Source organism: Hippocampus guttulatus, chromosome 11, assembly GCF_054856545.1.
Source record: "Hippocampus guttulatus isolate MCC_2025c chromosome 11, RoL_Hgut_1.0, whole genome shotgun sequence".
Taxonomy (NCBI): Eukaryota; Metazoa; Chordata; class Actinopteri; order Syngnathiformes; family Syngnathidae; genus Hippocampus; species Hippocampus guttulatus.
In genome coordinates this window covers 13,396,094-13,422,743 of record NC_141271.1, presented here as the reverse complement: position 1 = coordinate 13,422,743, position 26,650 = coordinate 13,396,094, and the positions used below count along the sequence as shown (strand labels likewise).

Below are 26,650 nucleotides of genomic sequence, written 5' to 3'. Positions count from 1 at the left end.
CTGGTGGCATGACGGAGAGGGCAGGAGCGGGGGCTACAATAGGGCGGGGTGGTGGGGAGTGGAAGTGGCGTTAAGAGAGCATACTTCCTCCCGGCATCTTGATAACCGTGTCCCTTCTGAGGGTGGGAGAGGAACCGACGATCGGGTTTCGAGGTTGTGTTGGCTTTCATTCGGGTTAATCTGTTTGTGGACAGAAAAGCCAGCGCGATCTTTTGGAATGAGAACAGCGGCAAATGATTTCAATTAAAGCATTGCCGATGCCGGAGATTTGCGGGAAGAAATGGACACTTTACCACAAGCTCGACTGGAAGCACTTGAACCTAAAAGGCAGAGAGGTCTGGCGCTATCTGTTCATTTTCAGCTGTTGGGGGTAGTAAATATGTTTTTTTTCATCTCAGTTCCACTTGATTTGTATCAATTTACCATTTGAAAATGGTACTGCGGGAAACTACAACAACATGCCGCATTGAATGTAACCGTCACACCACCAGCAAACGACAACAATGTAAAAGTGGACACCGCGCAGTATCGCAGTAGCACAGCCACATGGGATGCCGACGCTAAGAAGCTGAGTAGGAACCTTGCAAAAGACGCATCCAAGCATCTTAAGGCAAGAAACCGTATTTGGTGCTGTGCACTCATCCATTTTCTATGCCACTTATCCAGCCAATTGCTGGGCACATATAGACGAACCAACATCACACTCACATCATAACAATGGAGAATTTAAGGTCTTAATATCCATGTTTTGGGAACGTTGGAAGGGAATACACAAGCAAGCATGGGGAGTACATGTAAACGCCACACAAGACTGCCTAAAATGCGAGATGAACCGCTTGACTATGAGGCATCCTAACATGGCATCACTGTGCTGGTTGTTTGGTATTCCAATAAAGACCCCAGGAGCTTTACTACAGCCACATTGTGATCCAGATCAGCAAGAATTTGGTACATTAGATCCTGTAAGATGTTTCAAACACGAAATTATTTTCATGGAAACCCGAAAAAAACACATTTATGTAAAGCACAACAAATGAAGCAAGGAAGAGAGGCAGAAGTAACTGCAATACCCCTCCAATCCAGTGGGCGGCACTAAAAAGGGCAAGTCAGCAAAGACGCAACATTAAATGAAATTAAATATTGTGATATATTCTATTGATGTCGATTATGGTGACCGGAAGCAAAAGCGAATGCTCCACCATATATGCATCATAGCACACGTGTGACTCATTTATGCATGGACTGCATAACCTCATCTTCCTCGCCAACGTGGCACATTCCAGTCATCCAACGAGTTGAGAGTTCAGCCGGTAAGAATAGCATTGATCCACAATGAGCGTTTGAAAGAACGCATGGATTCCAAAACAGGAATGAGGAGTCCAAAATACACATCCATCCGCCGACCGCATTTGACGTCGTCCTCCTGCAATCCTTCACCTGTTCACATGAAGCTTAGTCTCTCTATTATGAGCCACGGAGCCCCACGGCTCATTTACTGCCATCGACCAGCGCCATTCTTTCGCTTTGCCTTGCCTGTCAGCGCGGGCGTAATAATAACCCGACTGTCAGTAATGATGATGACCATGAGAACAATACTGGGAGACACGGGCATGCGCAGCCTACCAAATATGCACGACAGGAAATAGTCCCTCGTCCATCAGAACTCATGGAAATACTACCACATACTGGGTGGAGTGGCCCTATTGTTGGGAGAGGGTTTCATTGTTGGTATGGCTCATATTTAGATGGCTTAATTACAGCACGTTGGGGTTTTTAGGGTTAAGGTTAGAGTGGTAAATATAGTAACTATTAATTACTAGTAGTACAATTGCATTCATGGTTCTGACTGTGTCCTAAGCTCACTAAAATCAAGGCATTGTATTGAACCGATTAATATTAATGCTTCTAGATATGGTTTTTTTTTCCTTTTACTTGCAGTGACATTCCGACAATGTACATTGTGGACACAACCAGGGTACACAAAAGCATTTTCATTTGAAGGCATACTTTCAAGGACAAAAAAAAAAAAAGATTAAAAATGTCACTCACTATTAGCTACGCTTCACTGAGCTGTGACGATTTGGCATATTCCCTCAAGTATAATTATGACATTAACAGAAAAGCAACACAGTTTAGCGTGATGGCGTTTGATATTCTGTGATGGATCACGTTGTCCTGAGCACACAATTCCTCTCTGCGTCATCATAATCTGCCAGGGAAGTATATGAATCGATCAAAACTAGCAGCAATTGGGGCCAAGTAAAGTTGTTAGCTTTCGGCTAACTTCGGACTCCTCTGCTAGCGTCCACGTTGCTTCCGAAGCGACGCTTATGTGATTATTAGTTTTTTTTTTTTTAAATAGCCGCAACACTACATGTTTTGGCAGTTATGAGGTCACATTCAGAGATTGCTGTGACAAAATATGGACAATTTGAAACATTTGGCAGTTTTGGGGAATTCATTTAAATAATGTATTAGAGCATCGCTACAAATACTGTCTGTATTTTCGCGGTTACATGAGGGCATTTGGGGAATTTGCTGACAAAGGTTTAGGTTATTTGTCAGCGAGCATTCGGGGATAACTTTTCAGATGGGCATTCAAAGCATCTTTCGATTTCCATTGCTTCCTATATGGGAAAAATATTTCAAAATCTCAACAAATCAGATGTCTGCCACGAATGGATTTTGTCTGACCTTTGAGGTTTCAGTGAACCTGTTGTATGTGTCCAGATCTAAAAGAAGACTACCATGAATAATCAGCGCATTAAAGTGATGTCGAATGTATCTAAGCATAATAATCTCAAGCACACAAAAACAGCTGGGAATGTTCACACTGTCCTTTAGTCGTGTTCTATAGTGTGGACGGGAAGTTGAGTAAATAAGTGTGATTGACAGCTCAAATGGCAAACAACAACATGCCAGTACTGTTATAGAGTTCTGCGCCGATGCGCAGTGGCGAGTGACGTCCCGCAGACGTAGACTCGAGTTCTCCACCCACGAAACAACCTTGAGCTTCGCAACCCATTTAGTGTTCCCGCTCTGGACCTCGCTCAGGCTTTCTCTTAGGCGACATGTTTAGGAACACATGTCCGTCAAACCCAGGCCCGCCTAGGCCGCGTGTCAGGCGGAACAGCAGGCTTGGGGGGGCGAGTTGGTAGTTGAGAAGGTTTACACTAATGCATCCTGACATTAGGGACTTTTTCCATCAAACAGTGGCTCTCGTTCAGGTTGAATGATTGTGACAGATTGGAATAATTAGTTCCCGAGTCCAAATCTAGTTGATCTCAACAGGAAACTACTACTGGTGCTGCAGTCCATCTGTGGTGGTTTAGGTGACACTAAACTCTTATTAGTAGATCCATTCACCCATTTTCTATACCACCTATGCTGTTCGGGGTGTCTGAGTCATAAGCCAAAGAACAAAAATGTGTTCGTATGCCAGTTGTCCTTTTCAAGGTGAGGAGGTTCATGGTTGGGTCAGGCAAGGGAATGGCTTACCATCAGTGACTGGTTATTAGTATGAAGTGGGAAATTTTCTATCCCTTAGTATCAACCACACCAAGTGAAGCCTCTCTAAAAGAGTACTATGTCTGCAACACAAAAGGAAAGAAAGAAATTGAAACGTAACCGCAATTTCAAGATCGGGTTCTCACCATCATAAGGTTAGCATGTCCGCCTCACAGTGTAGAGCAGGGGTGTCAAACATACGGCCCGCGGGCCGGAACCGGCCCCCGAGGGGGGTCGATCAGGCCCGCGGGATAATTTAAAAATGAAAAAAAAGCATAAAAGACACAAAATGAATATTTTTATTAAGATGCAATTCATGTATTAACTGCTAGTCATTGTTTTCTCTTTCGTTTGTAAAGTGTAGGTGGGGGTTACATTTAGATTTCATATGCACATGTGTAAATGGTTTTAAAAAATCCTTTCTTTATAAATCTTGTTTAATCTTAAAATGCATGACTATATTTTTAAATACTAATTGTTCAAGTTTTGTGCCTTTGTACAATCATTGGGATCAGTTGCACTGCATATATGTGAATGATAAAATGAAATTGCACATTTGTCGAAGGAAATCTAAGGTGTTTTATGAAATGTTAGGTAAATGAAATGTGGGTACATTTCAACATTTTCCTCATGTACTTGTGCTTCGCTATATCAAAACAAAGGAGAGACATATTTTGGTTATTTATAGCAGAGTATGGTATCATTTTAATGGTCTGGCCCACTTGACATCGACCGAGGCCGTATGCGGCCCACAATATGAAATGAGTTTGACACCCCTGGTGTAGAGGTTTGGGGTCCTGTGTGGGTTTTCTCCGGGTACTCCAGTTTCCTCCCACATTCCAAAAACATGCATCAGGGGTCTTCAATCCTGTTCCTCAGGGGCCGGTTTCCTGGATGTTTTCCACTTCTCTGCTGCAAGCACACCTGCTTGAAATGATCAGATAATCAGCCAAATTTGCAGAAGCTGGCTAACGATCGACATCATTTGAATAAGGTCTGTTGCAGCAGGGCAAGATGGAAAACAGGCAGGACAGTGGCCCTCAAGGAACAGGATTGAAGACCTCTGCTCTAAATTGTCCCTCGGTGTGAGTGTGAGCGCGACTGTTTTGTTCGTCTACGTGCGATTGGCTGCCAACGAGTTCAGGGTGTACCTACTGTCCGAAGACAGCTGGGATAGGCTCCGGCACGCCCGCGACCCTCCTGAGGATAAGCGGGTTAGAAAATGGATGGATGGAATTATTTTGATGACACAAGCTGTAATGAAGTTTCCAGGTCACAGCATCTTGCTCACGAGGGATATTATCATTACAAAAAATCTATTGATTTTAATTTGCAATTAAGACATGAAAAAAACGTGATCTTTTCCAACATCAAACGACAGAAGAAACCTTTCACAGCGGATCATGCTGCCCGGACAAAGTAACACATTTTAATCATCAACGGTATTTTCTTGACACGCTGAATTAAGGAACCAGGCTGCAAAATCATTATGACGAATTCAGAAAGAATACATGGGAATATTTCCCTTTCAAAGTTGATGCGAATCCATGACACATACCTAAACTCAAAAACCATCGACAGAAATCGCTCCCCAAGTACGATTTGCTTCTTCTTTTTGCTTTTTGTGTGATGTCACCACAGAAGGCCTCCAACCGACCATCCGTTTTCAATAGCGCACACTATCTTGTTCTGGTCACAGGCAGCTGGAGCCTATCGCGGCTGATGACACCCATGGACTGGTCGCCAGTCAATCGCAAGGAACATATGGAGAAAAACAACATTCACTCCTTCAGTATGTACACGTCAGAGTCTTCAATGAATCTAGCATGCTCGCTTCTGGAATGTGGGAAGAAGTCAAAATAGCCGGAGAAAACCAACACGAACACAGAGATACTGTGCAAACTCTCCAGACTGCCCCAAGCTAAGATTCTAATTCTCCACGTCTTGACCGGGCGGATATCTGTTAAAAAGGGGAAAAACCAAACAAACAAAGAAACAACAAAAACGAAATGTCAGAGGTTCAATGTAAGGCAGCTGAGCGCCCCCCCCCCCTCCCTCCAGGTTGCCAACACCCAAACAGATTTTTTTTCAATTTCCACTATATTGTATGGGAAAATCTGTATCAGAATTCCAAAAAGTTTCTGGAAATATTCATTTATAAGCGCGAAGCAGAAGCGACTCAGAGACGGCAATCTCTCCACTCTGTAATCTTCTAAAACGTCCTCCAGCTAAAATTTCTCAAACAGTGCATTGTTGCACAAGTTATTTGGTGCCTGTGGGGCCGGGGTGTACTGTAATCTCTCCTCAAAGAACAAAACAGAAGAAAATGATTTTGCAATTTGCCACTTACGAAAATAAAAAGACTTCTGGGTCATGACATAGGATCAGGGTTGAAGAATGAAGTACTTCCTCACAGTCTAGAACCGGGGTATCCCACGACCGGGCCATAGATTGTTCACGCTGCATAGGCCATTTGGTATCGGGACCGCACAGAGCAAGTGAAGAGTCACAGTCTAGAGTAAGTTTTATTTTGAACATCAATTTACATCCGTCTGTGCAGTATTGGGAAACACTCTTCTTGCTAACATCATCGACGTCTTCGGAGAGTTTCTTCGAAATGGAGGACAGGCCATATAATGAGACAGAAGCAGTTACAACGTTCAAAACATTTTTATGGTTATAAAATGTGGTCCTCCGAAGGGAAACCCCTGCTTGGGGGTGCTTCCCAAAAGTGTATGGCAAATCATCAAACTCTGCCATCACGGTCCGCCCACATACAACGATCAAGCTAAAATATCTCCCAATAAATTGTCATCCATTTCTTCAGCATATGTCGTTCAAATGAGGCGGGAATCAGACAAAACCTCTACTCTCAACTCAACTTTACTTTACTGGAACGTTATCATGCAATATTGGCAACACAAAGAGCTTTACAGTTGAAAAAATACATTTGTATTAAATCCTGACAACCACCCACTCCCTCCTTCTCAACTCATCCCAACACTCCACCCACCTCCCAATGAATAAGCGCCGTTCAACCATTTAAAAAGTTAAAAAGAAACATCTTAGAAGGACACTTAGAAATGGTCAAAATGACCTGAAAAAAGGGCTGCTTCTCACCAGAATGACTTCGCCGGCATGGCTTAGGCATCATGACCAAATTTCATAGAATACAAATTTTGAACAGGACTTCTAAATGGTAGTTGTGACATGAACTCTTGCCTTTTTTTTTTTTAAAGCCTCCGTACTTAATAGACATGCCTACCAAATGTCATGTGAAATTGGCAACAGAGGCTGAATTTAAAAAATGATAAAAGTCAAAAGGGTCCTCTGGAGTGTCCAAAATGACCTTTAATGACCCATTGAAACCAACATGCTAGCATTTCTGTGTCTTTTCAGCCATAAACTCCCGAGACTTTTTTGTACATCTCCTCATGACGGACATGCCCACCAAATTTGGCGCTGCTAGTTGGAACAGGCTTTGGGGGCTGAATTCTCCAAAACAGAGGTAGGGAACTCCGGTCCCTCGAGAGCCACATCCCGCCTGTTTTAGATCTCTCCTGACTCCAACACACCTGATTCAAATCATCAGCTCATCAGCGAGCGCTGCAAAGGCCTGAAACAATCATGTACAATTGAATCAGGTGTGCTGGAGTAGGGAGGGGTCGAAAACAGGCATGACATGGCTCTCGAGAAACCGGAGTTTTCGAACATGCCTGCAAAATGGCCGACTTCCCGTGTCATTTGGCACGTTACCTCGGGAGGCCTTTTTTTTGTACTTCTATATCCGCGATAGACAAGCCTACCAAATTTGATGGCGCTAAGTGAAACATATATTTAGAACGCACATTCAAAATACAGTATGAGACAGTTTTTGAGCGTTATCTTTTTCAAGAGGGTTTCTGCTCTCGCAACTCAACCCTGGGCACGTCCTCCCTGGAAGGCCACCGTGGAAGCGGAATTGCCATGAATGCCAGAAAACAATCCCACTTCCCCTTCTGTTACCGGCAGAATGCTTCCCAACAGAAACTAGAGCACCAGGGATGTAAGAAGAAAAGGGTGCCGAGGCAAACGGGAGGAGTGGGGGTGTTCGGGCTGGAGGAAGAGGAGGAGAGAAGCCAAAGAAGAAAGGGTGGGCCTTAGGGTTGCCACTGGGTGAGTGGGTGTGATGCCCCCTCCCTGCGTTTTCTTCTTAAACCCCCTGTGAAGACTTTGGGCCCGGGACAGCAAAAGCTCAAGAAGAAGAAGAAGAAGGAAAGTGGCCACCATTAAGGAGGATAAGCAAGAAGCTTCATCAGGAACAAGCTTCTAAGACGACAGCAGGTAAGGCCAACAGGTTGAAACTAAAAGGAGCATTCGGGGAACGTCGTCAATCAATGTTTCAGTCGACCTGAAGGATATACAGTTCAAATTAAACCTCAGATATGATAAATGACCTGAAGTGAACAATTTTACACACCATGTTAGCGTGACGCTTTTCAAATGGAGGATTTGTTCGATTCCAAAACGTCGCCGCACTCGTGAATTTGCCCAGGACAACTTTACAAGGCAGGCTCTTTTCATTTTGTGTGCGCTGTTGTTCTCCTATGTGAGCCGTTTGTTTATTTTATTTTAATTTAGATTCAGGGACTCTCAATATGAGTTGACTTTCCTGTATGCTTTTTCCAAGAATGACTTTGTTCAGGTTTATGATTGGCTGGATTGGACTTTGCAGTGATATCAGCATTCAAGAATGCTTTTTAAATTTTAAGTTTGAATGATTTCTTTTGTACATGACTTGGCAATTGACGTTAGCTTAGCATCGCTGTAGGCACACAGTGCAAAAGGAGTATGTTGTTCCTTCCTATGAATATCTATTGCTGTGGTTCGGAAAAGGGACGAATGCATAAATGTTGTTGAATGGAGCAAACTCTTGAACATGCTCTTTTTGTTAGAGTGGAACAAAATAACAATCGTGATTATTTTTGATTGATATTGAAATCATCCATCCTTCCATTATTCGAACCGCTTTACCCTCACGCGGGTTGCGGGCGTGCTGGGGACTATCGGGCAGTAGGCGGGGGCACACCCTGAACAACCAATTGCAAGGCACACAAAAAAACATACAGACACTCTTAGGGAGAATTTTGAGCGTTCAATCAACCTACCATGCATGTTTTTGCACTGTGGGAGGAAACCCAGGCAGGCACGGGGAGAACATGCAAACTCCCAACAGGAAGTTTCAGGGACCAGAATCGAACTCACAACCCTTCCACTGTGAAGCCGACGTTCTACCCGGTCAACCAGCATGCTGCCAGATATTGAAATCATGATTCACAAAAATGATTATTCATCAAAACCGTCTTCAACTACCAAAACGTAATTGCTGCATTGCAATAATTCAAACCGTGAATCAGCATCGTCCTTATCTCTTCATCATATTTGTTTTATCTTATTTTGTTGTTCTATTTGTCATTTTCACAAGTCTTTAGACATACTGGGCTAACCCAGGACCTCAATTATTATATTTCGCGCCATACAATGTGCAACCGAGTTTTAAAAAAGTACTCTAATCACCTCCTCCGGCCCAAACAACAGCGAGGTAAGTTTAGAGAAACTTGAAAACAGTTTCAAGGTTTTTTTAGATTTATTTAGCATAATTTTCTGTTGGAATGGCTGTTTTTCGGCCAAGAAAAAAAAAAAGAAAATACTATCATCTCTAATGTATGACCGCTCTTGGTCTGATAAATCGAGTGGCTCATAGTTGGAAAATTTCAAGTTGGGACATTCGTAAGCTAAGGTAGCACTGAAGCAACATTTTTCTTGACTGATCGCCACAGTGATACGCGCAGATCCATTCAGATTATTCCTTCAAGTCACCACATAAGGTCCAACGCGAATGCCTCTGCGCCGCCGTCCGCAGCTAACCAATATCTCATCGGGAGATTGTTGTGGTGCGTGTACAGCTGATGACAAGGTAGGCGGCCATGTAAGGAAGCGGGCCCGACGCTGGTGCGACTGATATACGGACGCCGCCGGCCTTGCGCGTGATGCCAACAGGTGACTCAGCAGAGCCGGCGGTGTGTGTGTGTGTGTGTGTATGCGTGTGTGTGTGGGGGGGGGGGGGGGGTTCGGATTGCGGCCCGTAGCTCACTGAACTACGCCTAAATGACGGCGCCACCGGGCAGCTGAAGTTAAACACACACATCCTGGACAGCCGTCTTGGCACTGGCGGCTGATATATGCTTGCCACCCCTGCGGCCGAGCTGCTAAACAGCTGCAGAGCGTACACACTGAGAATCACTCCCGGCACGCGTCAAACGTTAATAATAGGCATCGTGCATATCAACAATGGTACCACCATCAAGCCTGGAACGTGATTTACTCGGATAACAAATTTTCGCCGTTGAAATGACCTGAATTGCGATTTGGCTGTTACACTCCCTCCAGTAAGAGGAATTACTTGATTCTTGCAAAGTTATTCTTCAAAAATTCTAAATTATTTTCTCATTTGAACGCATTCACTGCCATTGACGGCTGTAGAAGTGCAAAGGTCATTTGTTTTGACCTGCCGTGACAACGTATGAATTTTGGAATATAATAAATATTTGCTGATCTTGACTTTTCTCTCATATGTTCCGGCTTTATTGTGATGAAATGACAGCTTTTTATTTTTTTTTCTTTGCTCTTATCAGAAATGTAAAACAAATCGGAAAATTAAGTGCTTTACGTAAAAACAAATACGGGTTCTTTTCCAACTCATTTGATCATTAACGTAAAGACACCCTCCACTTAATTTCCATTTGAAATTCAATATAATTTATTATATGAATATTTGAATTACTGGCAGTTGTTATCATTCAAACATCAATGATAGTACAGTATCCGTAAGCCATTGTTTGTAACATTAATTGAGAAGACTCACGGGAATTAGAATCATCATTATTATCGTAATTATTGGAGTAGGATTAGTTAAGATGGAGGTCTTCCAACTCCTTTCCAGGCGTGTTGAAAAGCACAGGTGGGTACGAGGTGTATTCATAGATGTGTGTGTGTGTGTGTGTGTGTGTGTGTGTGTGTACCAATAACGTGATTCTGGACATGTCGAGGTGGAATCAAAGATAAAAGTAAAAAAAAAAAGAAAGAAAAGTAGTAAAGAAAGAATGAATTATGGAAGAGAAACAAAAAACACTTCTAAAATAACATTGTCAAACTTGTAATACCAAAATGTTTCCTAAATGCTGTTTAATGATTCTTCATCCGATAGCTTAATCGTTTTTTTTAAATTCCCAATACAATTGAATGAGTAACTTCCAGTAAATTGCCTGCGCCACTTAGCACGCCGCATCTGAAAGTATCAACACAAAGGAGGCGCCTCCATGTCACAACACCGCTGACATATTTTATTTTAGCGCCGCAACATATGTAAACGCTCCCTAGCAGAGGACTGTCGTACTGTATTCCGTTTGAATTCTCGATCTCGAGTGGCAGTCACAAGCAGCCGCTAGCTTCGTATTTTACCACCACATTGACACTACGTTGAGGACGTCTCATTTCACGCAAAACTATGGAAAAGTTCCTAAAATAAACAAGACTAAAAATAAGCTCGCGGGAGGCGTGGCCTGTTGAAAGCATGACTTTTATGTACGACACATTAGATAAATGTGAAATACAGCATGTATAGCCGACGTGAGATTTTTTTTTTGTTCCCATCTAAGGTGGTAGCTACTGCATGAGTGCCATCCACTTGTACTTTGCACCATGCGGCCTCACGGCTCCCTCTAGAGAATGTCAAATAACGCAGGGAATAAATCAGCCTTTCTCACTCATCATGCAGTCATAACACAATTGTCCTCGAGGCACATCGCGGTGTAAATACTTCGTTGACCTCACGAATGTTCCTTTACTTTAAACATGTCCTGCAAGAGGCTCAAGAGGAGGGCTGAACGATTTCGAAAAAATAACCTCACTGCGATGTCATTCCTTCTTAATATTGTGATTTCGATTTATTATGTTTTTATTTCTTTCAGGCTCACTTCATGTCTATTTTTCTTTTTTACAAAGGCAAGTAATATATTAATCCATGTTACAGTAAACCTTTTTTTCTTACATGTACTGTAAAAGTTTTGGTTGTATTGGCTGGTTTTACACAAAAATAAAGGCAAATGAATTATGAAGGTATACAAAATCTACTTCAGTTACAGTTCTTAAAATTTGGGGGTGGGGAGCGGGGGGCTTTCACTTCAACAACTTCACAAAATTCTACCAAACAGGTGTGGCACAAGCAAGTCAGTAAGTCACAAGTCAGACTACAACAATCATGCAAACAAATCTGTGGTCAACTTCAACTTTTTCATGTTTCATGAAACAAGCATGTGAAAACATGTGGACTGCATTTCTGAAGCGCGGCACTTATTTAGACTCTATATAAAGAAAATTAATACACAATCCATTCATCCATTTATTGATTTTCCAATCTGCTGCCCCTTATGCGGGTCATAGGCATGCTGGAGCCTATCCCAGTTGTCTTCGGGCAGTAGGCGGGGCACACCTTGAACCGTTTGCCAGCCAATCGCAGGGTACGCAGAGACGAACAACCATTCGTGCTCACAATCACACCTAGGGACAATTTTGAGTGTTCAATCAGCCTGCCGTGCATGTTTTTGGAATGTGGGAGGAAACCAGAGTACCCGGAGAAAACCCACGCAGGCATGAGGAGAACATGCAAACTCCACACAGGAAAGCCGGAGGCGGAATCAAACACTGCACCTCTGCACTGTGAGGTGGACGTGCTCATGGGTCGACCACCGTGCAGCTCTGAAATATACATGTACCGTTTTATTCCGCACTATAAGGCGCAACTAAAAGCATTCAATTTTCTCAAAAGCCGACAGTTCGCCTTATAATCCGATGCGCCTTATATACGGATCAATATTCTGATTTCTTGGACGCGGTATTTTAAATGTTCTGTAAAGCGCTTTGTTACAGCTGCAGCGGTTCTGAAGGCTCTGTGTAAATAAAGCTGTATTGGATTGTATTCCCTTTAGCGTGGCTCCATCTAGTGGATACATAATGCAACCGCAACCACTATTGTAGCTTCTATTCTATGCCTCTTATAATGTGGTGCGCCCTACATATGAAAACTGTTTTAAAATAGGCCATTCACTAAAGGTGCGCCTTATACTCCGAAGCGCCTTATCATGCGGAAAATACGGTATATTTGAAAAATGAAGCCTACCGCACAACTGAAATAAAGATTTTTTTGCTTTCCAAATTGCAGACTTTTCGATTTGAAAATTGCATTCTACTACATGGCAATATCGATTTGAATTTGCTTCATTGTTCAGCCCTACTTAAAAGTCTGTCGAACCGAAAGGCACAGAGTGGAAATTCGACAATGTTTATACTCCATTTTTTTCCCACATCACTCAAGCAGCGTCGTATCTTAAGTTTGCTCCTAACTTTTGTCTCGCAGCCCAATCACCCCCCCAACGGCCAAACAAAAAGGGTAAAATCGACGGCTCATAAATCAGAAAACTTGTCCATTGGGGAACATTTCCACCAGCTCGTGCGCAAGCAATCTAAACATGTTGGCTATTTATGACGGCCAGCAACTCATGTGTCACTGCCCTGTAAGGCGGCAAAGAGTCCAACCAAGTGGAAAAAGCGTGTGGTCCCATCGTCATCTTTGTTTGTGCCACTTGAGCGTGGCATTACTCCCACCCCAGTGTATCAGTGCCCGTCGTCCATTATGTCTCCATTAGCCTGCCAACGCACTTTGTAAATAGACGTGACAGCCGTGATTCTGCACAGGCTCGGCGTCGCAATGAATCGCTGCTTAATAATGTCACAACAAGGTGGAGAAGGGAAAGAGAGCTGTGAGGCAGGGGCAAATTCAATGGAATTTTCTTGAAGCTCCGCCCACCTTGATTACTTTGGGGAAATTATGAGATGAGGATTTTTCTTTTACCCACTTGCCACATCTAAAATAGGGATGGTCATAACAATTGATTGCTTGATCATCTGTCTGTGGAATACAAAAACAGGGTGTGGTGTTTGAATTAACCAGCAGAGGCACTGTTGAGTCACTTTCAACTCATTAGCTGTCCAAAGAAGACTTTTGTATTGTGTGTTTAAGTATTGTGACTTTATTCTCATTAAAGTGCTATTAAGATTTTTTTTCTTTCAATGTTATTATTTGATTTTAATAAAATTATGGCTTTTTCCCCCTCACACAATCACCTTTTTTGTTTAAATATTGCAACTTTATTTCTGTGAAATTGTATTGGTCCGAATTGCTTTGTCTTTTTTCATAAAGGTTTGACTTTGTCAGAATATTACACATATTTTGTCTTAATATTAGGACTTCATTCAAACAAATGACTACTTTCTACTCTAAATGTTTTTTTTTCCATAAAATTGCTACAGTCATAAATTACATGTTTTCATCTGAATGTTTTTTCTTTTAATCTCAGAATTTTGCTTCCTATTGTTTCAATTTTTTTCCAAAACACTTCTACTTCTCGCTCTTCTGTTATATAACGACTTATTTTCATAGCTGTGTTTCTCAAACAAATGCATGTTTGATCCTGTAACATTCCTGTAATTTTTTTTCTTGTCTTATTTGGAATTTATTCAAGAAACATGAAGACTTTTGTCTCGTACCATTTGGACTTTGTTTCATAAAATTCTGAAAATTTTCTTGGATTATTGCAATTTTTGTCTTCTAGGATTCTGACTTCATTCTTGTAAAATTAAAACCTTTTTTTCTCGTGACGTAATCCGTTTTTCTCATAACCTTGGGAATTTTTGCCGAATCATTTACAATTTAATTCCCACAATGACTTTTCTGTAGATTTATGTTGTAATAGTTTTTTTACTTAAAACTTTACATTTCTCCCTATAACTTTATTCTTGTAAAAACAAGAACTTGTGGAATTGCAACATTTTTGCGATTAAGATGAGAAGGGATTTTGTTCCATCAATGAATCCGTTTCATGAAGATAATGTGTATTGTGAGAAAGTTGAAAAAGCAGTCAGGCGGTTGTTTGATAAGAACACAGTCGTTTCCATGCTCAACCTCCTGCTATTGTGCCGTATGGGCTCTCACTCCCTTCCTCAGAGTCTAAACTTCTTTGTGATTCACTTCCAGTCGAGATCGTCAGCTTCATGCAAGCCAACGCAGAAACGGTCCAGCATTGTGGCCACAAGGCACAAAAAAAGAAAAATAATAAGATTTGATAGAATGAGTCTGTTGTTTGTCAAAGGTAATGTAGTGGGCCACATAGCTGACCACTGTGCAGCTGCCATGCGATCAATTTCCGGTTAATTTAAACCTTTCACGATTTTATTCTCGTAACTGTCTGGGGGGGTTTTCTCGTCAATTTAGGCCTTTTTAATCAATGTTGGGTCTTTTTTATCGTAACATTATACATTTTCTCTTGAAACACAATATAATTATTTTTTTTCCTCATGAAATTGCAATTTCCTGTACTGTTGTGCTTTTATTATTATACTGTACTTTTTGCACTCTTCTAACTTTGTTGTAAACTATTTTGGGGCTTATTAATATTCACTCAGGGACTGAGCGAGATGGTGGCCAGCCCACATCGAGGGCAATGTTGTGTCACCCTGGCCACCCCACTGAAAAAAATTCAGGCTCGCATAAAAAAATTTCTGAGTTTGTTCATGTGACATTCGCAGGCTGAGCCACGATTAATCTTTTCCTGAGCCCTGAGCAAATGTGATGTCATTTTCAATCAACAACAAGAGGCAAAATGGCCGCCGCTGAGATGGATTAAAAACAAGTTGATTTTGCTGCTTAATTCATGTTCCACAAACGTAATATTCATCAGAATGCCGTGTCTAGACGAGTGGACCCGCATAGAACATTTTATTGTAAAGGAAACTTTCGACTTGACATCCCCTTTAAAAAATGTCTTCGAACATGAAGACTTTTTCTTAATTTCAAAACTTGATTCCTTTGTGAGAATAAGCGGATTAGAAAATTAATGGATGGATTGATAATAACTTGATTCTCATGATACAAAGATTTCTTTTGAGTTTTATTATTATTGGTATTGTTATGATCATGATTTATTATCATGTTAACTAATTTTCACCCGAAAGATTCTCATAAAACGACATTTGGACGATCATAACATGAAGACATTTTCCTCCTGTCGGTATGACTTTTTCCAGAAATAGGATTCTTTTCTTTCTACTTCATGACTTCAATTTGAATAATATTCCACCAAAAAGACAACCTGTTTCATGCATTATTACAATTTTCTTGTATTACCTTTTTTCTCACCTAGACGATATTATAACTTATTAGAAGTAGGCTAAATTACATATCACTTCTTTTCATCTTATCAATTTTTTATTTTATGACTTTAGTCCCACAATGTTACTTTTTTCATAGACTGTTTTTTTTAATTCTCGTATCTACAAGTTTTTTTTTCCCCTCCTGAAAATGACCACTTGATCTCATATCATTGACTATTTTTGTTCTTTCAGCATGCCCCTACTCCCCCTTTGTCGTCTCGTGCGATGTTGCAATGGAAACCCCGACACTTATTTCCATATATAAGCCTGATCGAGAGTCGGGTGAGGGAGGGAGGGTGGACACATGGTCACGGTCATTTAGACCTTCTCTCTCTCGCACACATAAGCAGTGTCAGCGTGGTCAGCTGGCTCCATCGAAGCCTTCTATGGCGGAACATACCGTGGAGCGTTAGACATGGAGAGTGGGGGCTCTAAAAGAGGAGGAACGGTAAGCGACGACGTTTCTTCCATACGTTTGCTTCCAATCGGATGTTTTCTCAAACTTTGCCAAGTTGGGTAATAGCTTATGACCGGGTGTCAAAGTCTCTTATCTGTCGGCTTGTATGCGGGTGTCAAGAGGTGAACAGCCAACATCTTAATGATGGGGTCATTCATAAAGCTGCCTTATAGGGTCATTGCCAGCTCGCAGGCGCCATGTTTGGGTCTGGGCCAAACTCTCACTAATGCTAGAATGGAAAAAAAAAAAGCACTCCTACGGAGATCCACATGGAAGCGTTGAGGACAATTTGGGGGGTGGATGAGGAGATAGAAACGGCGGCGATGGAGTGGACGCCTGCTGCAGGCCACGTCCGCATCCAAGTGCCATTCAAAAGGACAAACTCTTCTCCATTCGACCTGCCCGCTGGCGGCATTTTACCCACTCATGTCGGTCACTCATGCACATTGCTGGAAGAAATGGCACAGTTGAACATATATGGCGTCATTTTTGGTGTTAAAAGCAGCAGCTTGTGTACTTTAGCGTGATTCGAGAACTTCCTCTCCCACAAGGGGTGGTGATGGGAAAAATTATTTTCATGCCGCTCTGTCCAGTCCGCAAGCCATTCACAAGGCAGAGTATCTATTTTTAAGGAGATGATCAACACACACACACACACGGCTTCAAGATTTTTTTCCCATGTTTGAATTCTTAATGTATAATTTTGGTCTTTTAATTATATTTTAAAGGGTACATTATGATCACTTCTCAGAAAAATAATGGCTGGAACAGTAAGATGGGAAGAAATGAAAACATGAAAACAGAAGGCGTCGAAGGGAAATGCTTTGGTGTGTCTTTGTTTCGTGTGTTTTATTTTTCAAGTATGTTAAGTTTGGGTGTATATTTGAATATTTTGTGTTTTTTTAAATTTTCTTTTGGGTTTAAATGATTGTAGCATTTTATATATTTTATTAATGTACGGTATTATGTTTTTCCTTTTCTTTTTAACATACATATGCGTTACTTTTATTTAATGTTTTCGTATTTTTTTCATTGAAATATTCTTGGTTTATGAGAAACCTTTTCGTGCTGTATTTTTTTCTGTTATTTTTGTAAATAGTTTATTTCACAAGTGATTTTGTTAGTTTTTTTTTTTTACTTGATAGTTTAAATATACAGTGCCATGAAAAACGATTCATTCTCATCTCACATTATCTGATACAAGGGAAGCCTTGCGGTTCTTTAAATGTTGCCCTGAGTTTGTTTGTGAATTCCTGGATGAGCCGTCGATGTGCTCTTGGGGTAAATTTTGGAGGCAAGCTGTTGACCAAGCGCTCACAGTATGTTGAGGCAGCCATTTTGAATGCCCAAGAAACCAATTACTGTATGGTTCCTTGACTGCATAGCTCTCGCCGCTTCCTGCTCCTTGCTCCTCTCAACAACCTCAATCTTGTCATCCCTCTCAGGTGCGCTCTTGGTGCCCGTGAGCCGCAATGGGCGACTGGAGCCTGTTGGGGAACGTCCTGGAGGAGGTCCAGGAGCACTCCACCTCGGTAGGCAAGGTGTGGCTCACCGTGCTCTTCATCTTCCGCATCCTGGTGCTGGGAACGGCGGCCGAGTCGTCGTGGGGCGACGAGCAGAGCGACTTCCTGTGTGACACGCAGCAGCCCGGCTGCACCAACGTGTGCTACGACCGCGCTTTCCCCATCGCGCACATCCGCTATTGGGTGCTGCAGATCGTCTTCGTGTCCACGCCATCCCTCATCTACATGGGCCACGCCGTGCACACAGTGCGATGTGAGGAGAAGCGCAGGCTGCGGGAGCAGGAAGAGAAAGAAGCCAGATCGGCCGAGGGGGAGACCAGATCGGAGGAGGGCGAGGCCGAGAAGGAGTACCTGCAGCGGACGGAGAGCGGGAGGGAGGTCGGGGCGGACGGGCGGAGCCGGCTGCGTCTCAGGGGTCCGCTCCTCCACACATATATCCTCAGCATCCTTATACGCACTGCCATGGAGGTTATCTTCATCGCCGTGCAGTACATGATCTACGGGGTGTTCCTCAAGGCGCTGTACCTGTGCACGGCATCGCCCTGCCCGAACCCGGTCAACTGCTACATGTCGCGGCCCACCGAGAAGAACATCTTCATCGTCTTCATGCTGGTGGTGGCCGCGGTGTCCCTGGCACTGTCTGTGCTTGAGCTCTACTACCTGGGCTGGAAGAGCCTGAGGGCGTGTGTGCAGCGGAAGGCCGCGCGGCGCACCTTGCCTATCGTGAAAGCGACGGCGCTGGAGCCCGACGGGTCGATGGCCCCACGTACTCCGCCTCCTGACTTCAACCACTGCGTCAACCCCCTGACCTCCATGGCGCCCGTTCCCTTCAGCAACAGGATGGCGCTGCAGCAGAACTCGGCCAACATGGCGGCCGAGCGCCACCACAGCAGGGACAACCTGGAGGACAATGAGGACTTTCTGCGAAGGTACCAGGGGGCGCCATCGCCCCAGGGTCTGCCCAATAACTGCGGCCCCATGCACGCGACACACTCCGAGTATGCTGGGGACAACCGTCGTCTGAGCAAGACGAGCAGGAGCAGCGGGCGAGGGAGACAAGACGACCTGTCCATTTAAACACGGGACCTTCAGGAACTAGTTTGAACTATAGACAACATGCAGGGTAGCAGAACGGACGCCTGAGAGTTGCACTTGACATGTTTATGAAGTGGGCACCACCGTACACTATTTGTTCGCACGTGCAGTAGGGCAGAAGTGCAGAATGACTCACTCACAGACAGTTTCTATCACAGAAAATTGACTTGATTGTTTAATTTTGCACTTTATAGTTGGGCAGGCACCCCAAGGACTCAACTGTTGTATTTTTATACTGTACAAGCAATCAAAAAGTCAATTTTATATAATATATTCCCTTTAAAGACAATGTAAAGTGAATTCTGAGATTTGCCTCTCCATACATTATACCTGACGTTTGAAGATAATTGCTGAAAAAGTGCAAAGATTGACAACAATGTAGAAATGAATTGTGGAGCCATATTGTTCAAGTTTTTCGTCATTTCAGTTTTCCAGATTGTTCAGTGTGGCTAAAACGGTGCTTGATGATACACTTTGGCATCTGGCACTCGTCCCAGCCCCACTATATTAGAACTTGAGTGCAGCTGATTGCATCAACAGTTTTCTGGTAAGATTGTGACATGCACTTACCCAACCAGCTGTGTCTACACCTCGAAAATGTATCTTCCCTGTCAGCCCGCGTTAGTTTTAGAGCGCCTTGCTGCTGTGTCGTGGAAAAGGGGCTCAATGACACAGTGGGATATAGTACAGCCAGAGGAGGCTTTACACAGGTATAGTTTTGTGACTCAAACATGTACTTCTGCGTAGACATAGATAAAGTAGCATCAATTTTTCCAGGTGGTTGAAATAGGGTTTGATTGACAGTTGAGTGGGGTCAGAGTCACAGCACACGTTACACACCCACACACAAACAGCATTAAAGTCTTTATTTTTCATGATTTTGAAGCCTCATTTTATATACATGACGATTTGAAATTTGGCAGGGTTTTTAACAATACTCTTATGTAGTGTGTCAAATTTACAATACATTTTTATTGCAGTTTAATTATATTTTCGTGCTATTCAATAGCTGTGAAGTTACCATAAAGGTAATATGCCTTGATGAGGGTCGTGTAATATATTACTTTATACAGTATACAAAAAATAAAAAATATTGTACGTATATGAAAACGCTCTTGTGAACAGCCATTTGACAGGACCCATGTGGACGCCTGTCATGATTGAAAATCATGGCCACTAGGTGGCGACATTGCACTTACGTTTCCCTCGTGTCTTCAGTGTTGACAATGATTCGTCTTTATGTCATCATTTTCCTGACCACAAATGGACTTTTTTAAATTCCTTCTTCTTCTTTCCCATATTACGCAGCTTACTTGGACAATTATTCATTCATTCATTTGCTTTTTCAAAGTAACATTTCTCAGTAACTTTAGGTTTTAGTGTATAACAGCAACAATCCATTCAACTATCTGCATATACTTTCGTTTTATGTACTTGTAGCTTTTCTCAATAAATGATCACGTTTGTTTAACATTGTGAGTTGTGTTTTTACTTACCAATAGAGGGTAGAGAACAGCCAGAACGCACCTCCTGTAAAATCATACGGACAAAGAAGAAATTATGGTGCATTCACCGTCAAAGCCCGACATTTTATCATCGAAAAGGGCGTTTTCGTTAAAAAAAAAAAAAAGTGGAAACAAATTGTAGAGTTCATATTCAGTATAAATTTTTATTATGAATAAATGACTTCATGTCTGGGATAGCTAGGACGCGTTAGTTAAAAATATGATTTTATTTATTATTCATATGTCGCTGTACGTGACACACACTGTCGGTCAAGTTCAGCGAGGATAATTTTCTACTGTTTAAAAGTGAAAAACTGTTGTGTCGATATCATTACTTGGCAACAAGGACATAACTTAAATTTGAGGAGTCACAATCCACGCGTGGACGAGAGGGAAGTTCAAAATGACGATAACATTGAATGCGGCACTTGCCTGATGGGAAATGAAGTTTTCCCTCCACCACCTATCGCCGTACACCGGTAGTCTCTGCTCAACGTTTACCGGTATGTCCTGTAACCACAACCGGAGGCTGCAGTGACTTCTTCGCGAAAACGGACATCTGAGTCATTATTTTAGCTTTGACTTCTAGAGTAAGTAGACGTTATAACAAGTTTTTTTATGGACTCGTTGTTAGCTCGGCTGACTTTTTGGTTTTATCTTACCGCAAAGCGTTGAGATGGTCTCTCTCTTGTTATTAATTGGCCTGCTAGCAAAGAACCGGTTGGGAAATAAAACTGACCATTCTATTGCAGCTTTACATGCTGGTAACCAACTGCTTTGTGGTTGAGCTGTCATATTAAACGGAAAACGTCAAGAGGTCGTTACGCTGTTGCTCGACAGCAAAAAAACTAACGTATATTGCAACGACAGTAAGTTTTGGCGGTTTGGTAAATAATAAAACACAAAAACGCTCACAACTCTTTGTTTTCGGTACACTGTAGTACACGGAGTCCTCGTTTTACGACGGAGTTCTGTTACTGTTGTCGTAAATCAAGGACCAACTGTTTTTACCTGGCTGGTCTTAATATCGGTTCCTGTAAATATGAATAAATAACGGATGACACTATGTAGCACAAACTTATTTTGAATTTAGGTCTTAACCTTAATTTACGAGTAAATGTTTATACCGTCTAGACAGGGGTCGGGAAACTTATCGCCATTCAAACCCCAGGGGAATTGTTGGAACAAGCCACAACGACTCATATTAGTTAACGTTTTTTTTTCTTCATAAAGTCTGGTTAGATTTTCTAAAAACGAAAATGGCCCCTGATATTGTCCCCACACCTGGTTTACGTGCCTCTTTCTTTGCTTATCTTGGTCCTCCGTGGTTAACTAGTCATTCATGCATATACTCACCTCCTTTCGTTTTAGTCTTCAGCGGTACGGCCATGAGGAAACTTTGGACAAAAACGGGCATCTTTGTCTCCGTGTCCATCGCCTGCGGTTCGGCGTTGTGGTGGAGGCAGTGGAAGGCCAATGGCGGCTCGAAATCGTCGCCGTACCAGCTCAAATTGGTTCAAGTGCTGTTTCGACACGGCGCCCGTACGCCCCTTAAATCGATACCTGATGTGTTGGAGGTAAAATACAAACACTTTAATTGCTTTATGATGGTGTTGCATGGCTTTGTTGTCTTGTCAGAATGAATACTCAAAAACGGTTTCCTTGCCTAGCAAATTCAAATAGGTCCAGCCTTACGGACAACCTGGAAAAAGAAAGTATAACCATAAATTCAGTAGTCGCCAAGGTTCGAGAATGAAGTTTACTTTTTTTCCCAAAATTTGTCAGTACCATGGGAAAAAGTTGTCGAAAAATAGTTGTAATATGAAAAATGATGCATTTTTATCCCCAGAAAATAATTCATGTCATTTCATTATTCGCTATTTTCCCATGAAAGGCACAATGGGTGCCCACACTATTGGAGCCTCCAGGCCACACACACATCAACCATGTGGTCACAGACCTCGATGGTGGGCCCAGACCTCCATCTCCAATGGAGGACAGCTACAGGGAAAAAAAGCTAAGCGTGAGTAGGTTTTTTTCTCACGTTTGATGAGCACTCACGTTTCTTTTCAGACAACCATTCAAGTCACTCTGTTTGTCGACCATATCAGGGTGGCGTGTTTGCGGGTCAGCTGACCACTTTGGGCATGCAGCAGCTGTACGAGCTGGGTGAAAGGTTGAGAAGAAGATACGTCCAGGAAGTTCCATTCCTCAATTCCAGCTTCTGCTCTAATGAGGTCTAGTAAGTGTGGGTTAGAGGAAGACAATACGATTTAATGTCAATCAGTGGATTCTAATGAGTAAATTCCCATGTGAAGTGTGCGCTCTACCAACATTATAAGGACCATCGAGTCTGCCCGGTGCCTGGTGGCAGGGCTCTTCCAGCAAAAACAAAAAGGTACACACTCATGTAATATCACTTCCTTCCTTATCCTCAACATCTTTTCACTTTTTTTTTTTTTTTTTTTGCTTGCACAGAAATAGTTCCCATATTAACCACAGATGCAGAGTCGGAAATTCTGTACCCCAATTACCACGGATGCCGGCTGCTCAGAATGCTCAGCAAGTTTGTACCATGACACAAAAGAAGCAATTTTGTTCAGATTTTCTGGGGGGTGTTTTTGTTCTCGATTGTCCTTGACTGTTTTGAAAGGCGCTTATAAATAAAATGTCTTCTTATCATATATACTGTATATTCTGGTAATCAAATGAGAACTGTGTTTGCATGTCAGCCCCCGCTTCAAAGAGGTATCCCTCCTGCCGGACATGGTGGCTGACCTGAAAAGCATCCGGAGTGAGCTAGGCATCAGCGCCAAATCGGACCTTGACTTCGTCCTCATCAGGGACGACATGGTCGCCAGAGAGGTGACGCTCGCTCCTGTTAGCAAGTTGGGAAAAGTGATTGATGCAAGCAGAAATCAAACAGAAGTTCCAACAGTTGAAAGTAGGGTGTTTGCAAATTTGATCATATCAAATAATTGTAATTAAGTTATAAAATTTGGTTGTAACGAGATTAAAAAAATAGGATTGAACCAAATCGCTTCACTTTGAAATATATCGAGCTACGTATCGAATCGTCTTTGATTGGAACGATGTATCAACAGTACTGACAAGTTCAAATGTACGTTAGATGACGACAAAAAAAGTTACTGCACCATATTGATGAGGAGGATATCGAATTGTCATCCCACGGAGTCGAACCGAATTGAGTCGTTCCATTTTTAATGTAAATCGTCCTTGAATGGTTTCTCACCCCACGTATCGAAAACCATATCAAGGTGTCTTTTGGAAAAAGATGCACACCCCTAAGAGAAAAAAATATATATATACATGTGTTTTGAGAGGTTGTAATTTTATGAGAAATCAAGAAAACAATTCTTACAAGACAGTCAGTCATGGTGTTATGGTTACAGTTTGAACCATTTAAACAGATACCATAGTGTAAAGATAATATTTAAGGCACATGACAAGCTGCCCATGTGGCTGCTACCATGCACAGTCATTTAAACAGCAATCACTGTCCCACCTAACGCACCCTATGCTCAAAATGTTAAGATCAGAATTGACCTGATGTGAACTCGGTAAACCGAAACGTGTCAAGCAACAAGTTACAGCCGTGCTACGGCGTGTGTGCATGCCTGCCTATTGTCAGACTCACGGCCTGCCGTGCCCGCCCGCTCTGCCCGCGTGGAGAAACCGAGTGGAGCAGAGAGCCGTGGACATGATGTTTTACTGTTACCAACCCAGCAAGAGGTCAGCCATTGGAACAATGAATGACTTTTATCGCTCTTAATCAGAGTCAACAAGAACAGCGTGACACAATCTTTTTTTTTTCCGTCCGACAGGGAGAATTTGCAGTTGTGCGTGGGACCTCTGTTGCATATGCTCTTAGTTAACATTGACGAGAAACTACAAGGCACCTCATCAGAGCCAAACAGGTTACACATGCATATTTCTTCATGGCTTGAATGGGTTCGTACAAACTGGAAAGTTTTCTCACTCGATTAATGCCAACTTTTCATGGCAGGATGAGCAGTTGTGTTTTGCAAATACTACTAAACAATTTATCATTTTAAGGAAATGAACACAAAATGGAAATTTCTGTTCTTCTGCTCCAAGTAGACATGCATGCAAAGTAAAATATTTACATGTACTATTAATTAAATGTATTTTTTTATCAAACCAAAACTATCATTGCATTGTTTTTTTTAATCTAAAGAACAAGAAAAATGTTTTTCTTGACATTGTTTTGATAATACAATACATTTTGGGAAAACTCCCCTGTATCCGCATTTATTCACACGAATGTGTTCAGTATTTTTAAGTTTCCTTATATTCCTATTTATTCACATCCTATTGGATTTATTTCCACTATGCTAATTTGTAACCTGTCCCATACTCCCATGAATGTATATTTTTTTTCAGTAGAATTTTTTGGTCTGAAGAAAAAAAGGTTGCTTTTTGTTTAACAGCAATATTCATGTGTTCATTAGTATCCCCTGATTGCAGTACTTTTATTCTTTCCGCCTTTTTCAAACAGGAAGCTGTTCTTGTACTCGGCCCACGACACAACATTAATCCCGTGCCTGATGGCGCTGGGCATTTTCGACATGAAGTGGCCGCCGTACGCTTCCGACATCACTCTGGAGCTCCACGAGCACAAGCGCACAAAGGAACCTTTTGTCAAAGTGTCCTACATGGGCCAGGTATGATTCCCCCCGTGCCACGGTCAAACACACACACCAGTTGTGCATGAGTGGCTGTTTCTTTTCTCCAGGATCAACTTATTCCTGGCTGCAGTGGACTCTACTGCCCCCTGCAAGAATTTCAGAATGTGCTTTCAGCCTATTCGCTCAACGTTGACCTCTACCAAGCGCTTTGCAACAGCACAGGAGACTCATCTAAACTCTGAATACACACGAGCCTTTGTTGCATTTCCAGATATTGTCCATATTAACACGACTGTAGAGTTTATTTGGTTTTGCCCACAAACTGAATGTCACTTCATCCCTCAGGGGAAGACTATTTTATACATAAATTAGGTTGTGCAAAGTGAGTCAATTGCAGTGTGTTTGTTTAATAAACAAGCAAGAAGAGAATTCTGTCCAAGTGCTTTTACTTTGTAGTATTAGATCCTGGGGATAGTTCGAGCACATTAACAATCATGTCGAATAAATGACTGATTGTCTTGAAGCATCCATCCATCTTTCGATCCGCTTTATCCTCACAAGGGTCGCAGGGGGTGCTGGAGCCTATCCCAGCTGTCTTTGGGCATTAGGCGGGGGACACCTTGAACCGGTTGCCAGCCAATCGCAGGGCACACAGAAACGAACAACCATCCGCGCTCACACTCACACCTAGGGACAATTCAGAGTGTTCAATCAGCCTACCATGCATGTTTTTGGAATGTGGGAGGAAACCGAGGTACCTGGAGAAAATCCAAACTCTACACAGGAAAGCCGGAATCAAACCCTGCACTTCTGTACTGTGAGGTCAACGCACTAACCACTCGGCCACCGGGCCGCCTGTCTTGAAGCAATGGAGGCAAAATGAAGCCCACTGCTACCTCACCATTGATTCACTTGCAAATAGTTTGCAATTTTAAAAGAACATGACGTCAGTTTTGGCAAGTTGAACTACACCCATTATTGCTATGGGCACCATTACACAGCTCACTTAACACTGGAAACAGGAATGCAGAACATTTAGAGATTCTGCCATTTGGTTAGAAAGGCACAAAATGGACTCACCCCATTCTTCCGACATCCGACTTGGCCTTTTATAAGGCAAAGAACCGTCTGGTAACTGGGAGAAAACGGACACCTGATTAGCAATGAGAAGTTATGGAGTGAAACCTCCCAACTTCTGTACTGACTGGTTGGCTACCAGGCATGCTCAAACTGTGAAGGTCTTAAAACCTGTAACTGAAAAGGCAAAGTTCTAAGTAACATTTTCACACAGAATAATAAAGTAAAGCAAAACCACTCACCCCTTGGAGACACAATTGAGGAAAGTGCCACAATGTGGTCAGCGAGTAGTGGCATTTTATCGGCATTACTGGCATATGCAGGAGGACATTAAACAACATGATCCACGGCCAGCGAAATAATAGCTCAGGCCATAGTTGTGGAGTGCACAACTATTTTTGGTAATCAGCATCACTAAAACCTCTCCCAATATACCTACCAACTTATCATATTACACTGATCAAGCAGATGCTTTTCTATGTCGCTTTAAGTTCCATTTCCTGTTCTACG

General features: G+C 42.4%; 2 protein-coding genes across 3 annotated transcripts; both read left to right on the top strand.

Moving 5' to 3' along the window:
- Window positions 1-7,734: 7,734 nt before the first annotated feature.
- gja5a (gap junction protein, alpha 5a) lies at window positions 7,735-20,353 on the top strand. Of its 2 annotated transcripts, none has more exons than XM_086124139.1 (2): window positions 7,735-7,830; window positions 17,716-20,353. In XM_086124139.1, exon 2 carries the CDS (start codon window positions 17,743-17,745, stop codon window positions 18,868-18,870), a length of 1,128 nt encoding a protein of 375 aa, XP_085980265.1. In that variant the 5' UTR covers window positions 7,735-7,830; window positions 17,716-17,742; the 3' UTR covers window positions 18,871-20,353. The 2 variants fall into 2 exon arrangements, with proteins under 2 accessions (XP_085980265.1, XP_085980264.1); XM_086124138.1 differs by lacking the exon at window positions 7,735-7,830 and adding an exon at window positions 16,126-16,261.
- Window positions 20,354-21,781: 1,428 nt separating this feature from the next.
- Window positions 21,782-25,492, top strand: acp6 (acid phosphatase 6, lysophosphatidic). The gene is made up of 10 exons (XM_086123576.1): window positions 21,782-21,970; window positions 22,288-22,416; window positions 22,505-22,635; window positions 22,712-22,791; window positions 22,872-22,959; window positions 23,126-23,258; window positions 24,046-24,146; window positions 24,239-24,331; window positions 24,934-25,099; window positions 25,171-25,492. The coding sequence occupies exons 1-10, from the start codon at window positions 21,782-21,784 to the stop codon at window positions 25,303-25,305; spliced, it is 1,245 nt and encodes a 414-aa protein (XP_085979702.1). The 3' UTR covers window positions 25,306-25,492.
- The last annotated feature ends 1,158 nt before the right edge of the window (window positions 25,493-26,650 follow it).